This window comes from Tachypleus tridentatus, chromosome 5 (assembly GCF_004210375.1).
Source record: "Tachypleus tridentatus isolate NWPU-2018 chromosome 5, ASM421037v1, whole genome shotgun sequence".
Classification (NCBI taxonomy): Eukaryota; Metazoa; Arthropoda; class Merostomata; order Xiphosura; family Limulidae; genus Tachypleus; species Tachypleus tridentatus.
The window spans coordinates 12198742-12206493 of NC_134829.1; the positions used below are offsets into that span (position 1 = coordinate 12198742).

At 30.4% G+C, this 7752-nt stretch overlaps 1 protein-coding gene across 2 annotated transcripts; it reads right to left on the reverse strand.

Moving 5' to 3' along the window:
- Positions 1–1270: 1270 nt before the first annotated feature.
- Positions 1271–7519, reverse strand: LOC143250534 (uncharacterized). Of its 2 annotated transcripts, XM_076501228.1 has the most exons (6): positions 7116–7515; positions 6328–6389; positions 5647–5748; positions 4801–4827; positions 1732–1814; positions 1271–1438 (listed from the first exon to the last, which is right to left on the reverse strand). In XM_076501228.1, the coding sequence occupies exons 1-5, from the start codon at positions 7180–7182 to the stop codon at positions 1749–1751; spliced, it is 324 nt and encodes a 107-aa protein (XP_076357343.1). In that variant the 5' UTR covers positions 7183–7515; the 3' UTR covers positions 1271–1438; positions 1732–1748. The 2 variants fall into 2 exon arrangements, with proteins under 2 accessions (XP_076357343.1, XP_076357344.1); XM_076501229.1 differs by lacking the exon at positions 1732–1814 and having other exon boundaries at positions 7116–7519.
- Between the last annotated feature and the right edge of the window lie 233 nt (positions 7520–7752).

A 7752-nucleotide genomic window follows, 5' to 3' on the forward strand; every position in this document is an offset into this window, starting at 1 on the left:
TAAATAAGATATTTGTGAAAGTATGATCTGATATTGAAAATCACAAATGTGAGGAAAATAATGGAAAATTTTCATGCGTAGTGTGACCGAAAAATGAGTGTTACTAAAGTGTCTTAAACAGAAGAAACTCAACCTCATAAATAAATTAGATATGGTATTTGTAGAAGTTACGAGTGTGAAAACAAAAACAATTATAAGTATTTCAAGTATTAATAAGCCAGAATATTGAATTTAAATGTGTCATGTTATATGTACCTTAATGTTTTTGTGTTTGTTTTTTACTTTCAATTGCCTAGGTTTGTGTTTCATCAGTCTTGAAATAATCAGTAAAAACCTTACTGTAATAAGCATCTGAAGGGTGTTATAGAGTTTTAAATTAAATTACTTTGTTTAATAAATACAAAAAGAAGCTGTGATGTAACTTCATTTACCCCGTTGGAACAGCGTTAAGTCTACGGATTTACAACGCTAAAATCAGGGGTTCGATCATCCTCGATGGACTCAGCTGATAGCCCGATGGGGCTTTGCTATAAGAAAAGATGCATACATGTACTTCATGTTTATGAGAAAATTACTAAAATTCTAATTTTTCTTTTGATTTTTTTCTGTTTACCAATATTTAAACACTGACTATAATCAAAGTGCTTTATATTGACAAAACTAGTATTTCGTATTGATGACATTCTAATTGGATTAGCGTGTGAATGTGTGAAGATTTTTCGATAATTAGTATTAATGACCCAAGAAAGGGTAAAAGACTAAGTCATTCAAAACCACAAAGTGTGGTAACGAAGGTTGTGTGAGTAGTAAACGGAAGAACAGGGAATAAAAAATTGAAAACGACAGACATTAATATAGCCATGTATTATACATATTTTGACAGATAATACCATATATTTGTTAATGAGGATAAAAGATGTTAATAAATGTGTTGTATATATTTAGTGCTATTTTTATTATCCACAAATAGACACTATTCACTATTAAGCATATATATTTAACGTGACAATGAAGTGTTATAGGCAATAAGAATAAAGGTTCTTAGTCAAAAATGGAAGTACTCTCTACTCCCAACAAGAATGTTGTAAAGAAAAGGTGATTTATTTTATTTTAGGACTATTATTACCCTTTTACTTTAAGAGTGTGAAGACTTACAAACCTTCGCCTTAAATGATTTACTGCATGTTTTTGCTCATTAAGTAAAAATTAATTTCGATGTTTCGATTTAGATTATAAAAATACGACAAGAATGGACTTAAAATGCACATAATTTATCCACGAAAGTAAATTTCATATTTATTGTCTTTAAGTCCCCTTACAATACTATAAGTTTATGCTTTTTGACATCAGAATTAAAAACCAGGATTAAAATAGGACAAATAAAACGATTTTCTTTCGTTCTTGGAATGAATTATAAGGGTCGGGCACTCTAACATCTCTGAAATGAGACAAAACATGCACAGTTTGAAGAAATTAAAAATAATACTTAGACTAAGTTAATTTTAATGTTTAAAACACAAAAAATGTAACGCAAATAAATAAGGAAAACAGAAGTAACCAATTTTTTAAATTTTAAATCATTTTCTTTTTAAATATGATATATATATATTTATATTGGTACCCTATTATAACGCTACTCCAGAACATCATTATGGTTTGAAGTATATTAGGTTCAAGACAGTGTAAATAACGGACATATCTTGCCCATAAACTCTTGTTTTATAATCATACCTTAGGGTTAAAAAAACCTAAAAAGCCTGAACAGATATGAAGCATTCTTCTGTGATCTGTTTGTATGCTTCTTTTTCTGCAAGCTGTAACAAATAATTAAGAAGTAAAACAAACTTTCATCAAAAATAATCTGAAAACAAGAGCAAAAAAATAAAGTTATTAGTCGTAACACTATTTACTAAGGAGCTATTGCAATGGTTTTCTACCAAGAGAATATAATACTTTAAAATTACTTTGGACACTCATAATAAGAAGAATGTGAAGTTCTAGCTATCAAAGTTGAAATTAGAATATTAAATATTAAAAACACACATAGAAATATTGTACATTATTTTGTACCTTCTACAGCGAATGATAACTGCACTAAAGTAAGGACATTAAAACGACTCTTACGCTTGTATTATGCATTATTTAGGGTTACTGATCTGCTGTCGTATTTTCAAAAATATTTTTACCTAAAGAAGTACACCTAACAGTGATGTCGAGAAAACCCAGTTTCACCAGTTCTAGCCAATATTTTTATGACCCAAGTTGAAACACAAGCAATTAACACAGCATTACTTCCACCACTATACTGGTACAGATATGTAGATGACACGGTTGCGGGATTCACATCTACAGAACGCATACTTAATTTTTTCAATCACATTAACTCTATACATCCCAACATTAACTTCACATGTGAACAGGAAGAAAGCAATCAAATATCATTTCTTAACCTCAAAATTACAAGAACCGACACACAATTCAAAACAGAAATCCACCAAAAAATCACCCATACTGGACTATACATTCCTTGGGACTCAGCACATGAAACAAAACAAAAACTCAACATACTAAGAAACCAAATAAACACAGCCATAAAACTATGCTCATCAGATAAAATTAACGATGAATTAGACAAAATAAAACAATACTTCATCAACATCAATAAGTTTCCTCCACAAACCGTAGAAAACATTACACGCACACACCTAGACAGAAAGCAAAATCAACCAACAAAAGTAAATATATCTCACGAATCAAAAAATCACGAAACCATATACTGCTGTATACCATATATTCCTGACATCAGCAGACAAATAACCAACATTTGGCAAAAACTAGTAACAAAATGTGACATTCCAGTTAATACCAAATTTATTCAAAAACCAGGGACAAAACTGAGGTCTATACTATGTAAAAACTACACTGACAAACACCACACCAACATTATTTATAAAATACAATGTGATAACTGCCACGACTTCTATATTAGAGAAACAAGTAGAGAAATGGAAACCAGATTCAAAGAACATAAAAAGTCACCTTCAGACGTTTCCGAACACTGCAAGTCAAATAAACACAACATAACCATAGAAAACACTCAAATACTAAATAAAGAAACAAACATAAACAAACACAAAATTAAAGAAGCCTTACTTATACAACAACTTAAACCCAAAATAAATCAATATAAAGGAACGTCTTTATACCTATATTAATATAATAAAATAAATAAAATTATATATTCAAACATCTAATACCGCCCTCTACATTTCGACACACAGTTACACAACCCCTTTCAAACATGTGGTCAGCTTCCGGTCAGTTACCTCTTTCTTCGTGAACCTGACGATGACCGAAGAAGGTCGAAACGTTGTTCGCTCTTCCATGTAAAATATTTTCTCAACCCAAACGAGCCGTTTTTGCATATATAGTACACCTAACAGTTTCGTTACCACACGTCATTTTATTAAACAATAACTACGATATTAACTAAATAAAACAAAAGCAATATCCCTTACTGTTGATTTCATAGTCATTGCTCAATGTGATAACGTAGAGTAACGAATTTTCTAAGTGTAATTCTCTACATAGATCAGAGTATGAGCAGTAGGCGCTAGATCCATCTGTGTATAACTAACTGTATTGATGTTGAGACAGTTGGACGTATAAAATGTTCTACATCTTTCATATAGAACTTCCATAAGCTTCGTATATTTGAGATTTCGATATTACTTCGTTATTTAATAATTTATGTTGATGGTTTTGGCTTTCCTCTTCGAAATATTTTGATTCAAAGATGACTCGGAAAATATTTAATTAATTATGTTTTTTTATTGAATATTGATCAAAAACAACTTATGTTTAAATCTTCTTTCTTAATAGTGTATGTCACACTAATAAACTGATTAATAACCGTTAGTTAACATTTTATTCTTTAAATCTTGTTTTAAAATATAAAACCATAATAATCTTATATTGTCTGTTAGTTACCTTAAATGCTTCAAGAAAAATAGTGTATGTGTAGCGTTCTAGATCGCACACACGCACACACACATATATATATATATACATATATTGTTTTATTGTTGAAATTGAGAACAATGGCTTAGAGATGCTCCAACTGATAAGTTTTGAACCTTGACGAACTGATATCTTACATTACAATTTCTTTTCGTCTGGTAACATTAATAGTGTTTGAATAGTAATTTGAATACATTGATAACTAGCATAAACCCTTACTCCAAAAATTATGCAAGATTTCTAAAAATACAGTTGTTGAAACGTTTAAATATGTTACTTTCATTTTAAAATGTACCATCACTAGACCTAGCTGCTATTCTTTCTTATTTCACAATAATAAACTTTGCACTTAACATAAAAGTACCTTTTAGAACCGTATTTCAACCTGTTTAATATTATGTGCTGTATTTCACAGAGACCTGTAAAATCAGTTGAGCCTTTGGTAAGCATAAACTAATATTCTGTTTGGACAAACGTCGAATATTTCTCTTTACAATAGGTTAGTCGAAACCAAAGTGAAGGATTGTATGTATATATTTCACCACAGTTCCATCTAGATAAACACAAATATGTTATCATTTGTAAAAAGATATTTAATAGATGTAGAGGACGTAGAAGTTATCAGAAATTCACAGCATAATGTCACTCCCCAATCAATATTTGGTATGAAAAGTAGGAGGATATTAGGGAATTAAGTGTATTTCAGTAGTTGTTATACAGTTACATACTTTTAGTAAGATTGCACGTGATTAAATTTTCATCAGTTCAAAATACACTCACCAGTACAGGCCGCAAGCATAGTTCCATCTAGAAAACAATAGAGACGGAAAAATTGTAAATACATAACGCAGTAACATATGAATCATACTATACATATTTTACTATACAACGTAGGTAATCTATATAGTATATTAACAAAATTTACATTTCAGGCATAAAAATTAATACAACTTTCCAATTATTATTCTTCGTTTGTGCAGTTTGCTGTGCTTCCATTGATTAATACCTTCCTTCCTTTCATGTAATAGATATTTACATTTTATATAATTGTAATATGGTTAATGATTTCTGTGATTTTTAAATTGCATTAATTATAAGTATAGGATTTTATTTATATTCACGAGTTTAATCAATACACTATTTGTCAATATATGTGAGATATATTATTAAAATACAAATGAAAACAGCTCAACCCACGTCCTTCTTTACTGGTCAAATACATGTTAATTAAAATACTGAATACTAGCATTTGAATTATAGCATGTTTGTAGTATGTCAATGCCGAAGAGGCTTTCGTTTAATACCAGAATTTGTTTTCTCAGGCCACGTGTGTTACAAAATTAGTTGAAATACTATTTAAATTGGTATTTTATGAAACAAATTAGAGAGTGTAGAACACCTTATATTGTGAAGCATGACGTAATACGTTTGCCATACTACATTAAGCTCATTATGATGTAACAGCACATATACTTCGCTTAGGGCGTTCTATATTTTTTGGTGCACTCTTTCAGATTGTATTGTTCATTTTTTACTTGTTTCAAAAGGAAGTTCCACTTATTTTCGGCTTATTTTCAATAGAATTGTCGCTTATTATTATTGTAATATTTGTTGTTATTAACTTACAGGAACTGCATTCTTGCTAGGTGTACATGCATCAGTCAACATTCCAGCATCAGTCATGTCTGGATAATATTTCTCCTTGCATTCAGCCAGCTTATCTAAAAACTGATAATAATAATAAAGTCGAATAAATAAGTCCAGAGTTTAATAAACATTTTAGTACAGAGTAGATTTCCGAAGATTATCTTTAATTTATTAAGAAGAAATGTCCTTTGGTTGATGATTTTGGTCATAACATATTCATCCTTAAATAATGGTTGGCTCGGCATGGCCAGGCAGTTAAGGCACTCTACTTATCTGAGGGTCACGGGTTCGAATCTCCGTCACACCAACATGCTCGCCCTTTTAGCCTTGGGGGCGTTATAATGTACGGTCAATCTCAATATTTGTTGGTAAAAGAGTAGCCCAAGAGTTGGCGGTGGGTGGTGATAACTGGCTACCTTCCCTCGAGTCTTACACTACTAATTAGGGACGACAAGCTTAGGTAGCTCTCGTATAGCTTTGCGAAATTAAAGAAACAAACAAACCTTAAGTAATGAATCATAAAATTACATAAATACTGTTTACTTGGAGTTCATTTTTCACCTTTTGTCAAAATAAACTTTTGAAAAATTCTGCGCCTTCAATACGAGTTAGTTTACATTTTGATACTTTAAACAATACCATGGTTTATCATCCACTTACTCTGCCTGAGAGTCTTTCCCTCATACAAAATGCATACTTTTCCAACTGGTCCGTGTCCAAATCTAGAAAAGCATAGAAATAAAAGAGAAATTATTACTGTGGATTTACAAAACCTGTTACACCTGTAGGTTGATGAACATAGTTAGTACTACAGTCAACTAAAACTGGTGGAATAAAAACTAACGTCAATATTTTAGTTGTTCGAGATTATTCAGAAACTGCAACTCAGAGGCTTACGTGTAATTTATTCAAGCTTCTTGTTAAACTACAATGTTCTCTTTGCATACTTTGATTTCAAACATTTTTAGAAAATATTTTTTTCTATCTCAGTTGGTAGTTAGGCTAATATGGTTACAAAAGAAGATTATTCTTACTTCTGTCTTCCATCAATAGGTTTTACAAACTGAGTTTTTGTTTCATGATAACGACAAACATATAAAGATTTTAAGATGAATTTTGAAAAAAAAAGTAAAGTCGAAAAAATTAATATATTACAGTAAAAAATAAACTTGCTTATTTTCATACTAATTTTACTTTCATTTCTTATCTTAATTTTCATCATGTTTTCGCTCATGTTGCATCTTAAGTATCTTAATATACCATACATTGTAAAAATATTTCGAAGGAGAATATCCACTTTTAACAATTCTGACAAACTTATTCACTTCGTAATTTGGACCTATCACACATTTTGCTTCAGATGCCTATGTTATTTATTTTTCGGAAAAGAAAACAGATAATGTTTCTAACTAATATAATTAAAGGTAATAATTTCATGTCACACTTACCACAGTGAATAAGAACTTCGGCGGCACCAAGGCAAATTACAAGAGTGAGACAGACTAGAACCTTCATTATCAAAAGACGTCTGCAGAAATGTCTAACTTTACTGGTTTCAAATGTGCCAATTTAAATTGTGTAAAACTGTAATAACTTACCGCCAGCTCCCTATGTTCTCAGTAAAATCATTTCATCTTCTTTTATTATTGTTATCATTACATAATTTGTCTCCAGAAAGACCAAACTTGGCAGATATTTTCCCCAAATTAGGTTTTACCTAAAATCTATTTATTAATTATAATACATTACGTTGATTGCCATTTGTAATTTAAGATATAGCTGTGTTATAAAGAATTTTATTTAACCAAGAATTGTAGGCAACTAAACTAAATAGCACACACTTTAGTCAGAAAAATAAAAACAGTAATCTAACCGGATGCGTAACAGATGGTCACTTTCTCGCTATTAGTGACGTACTACATAGAATGTTGTTGTTTTTCGATAGTGTGACAAATAAACATTTACCGAAGCACAAAAACAAAACCTGCAGAATTAAATAATACTGTGCAATAAAATTACAAAATAAAAATTTATTTTCAATTTCTTCATAATTTGTTATTTCTAGCCGAGGTACCCGTTAAGCAA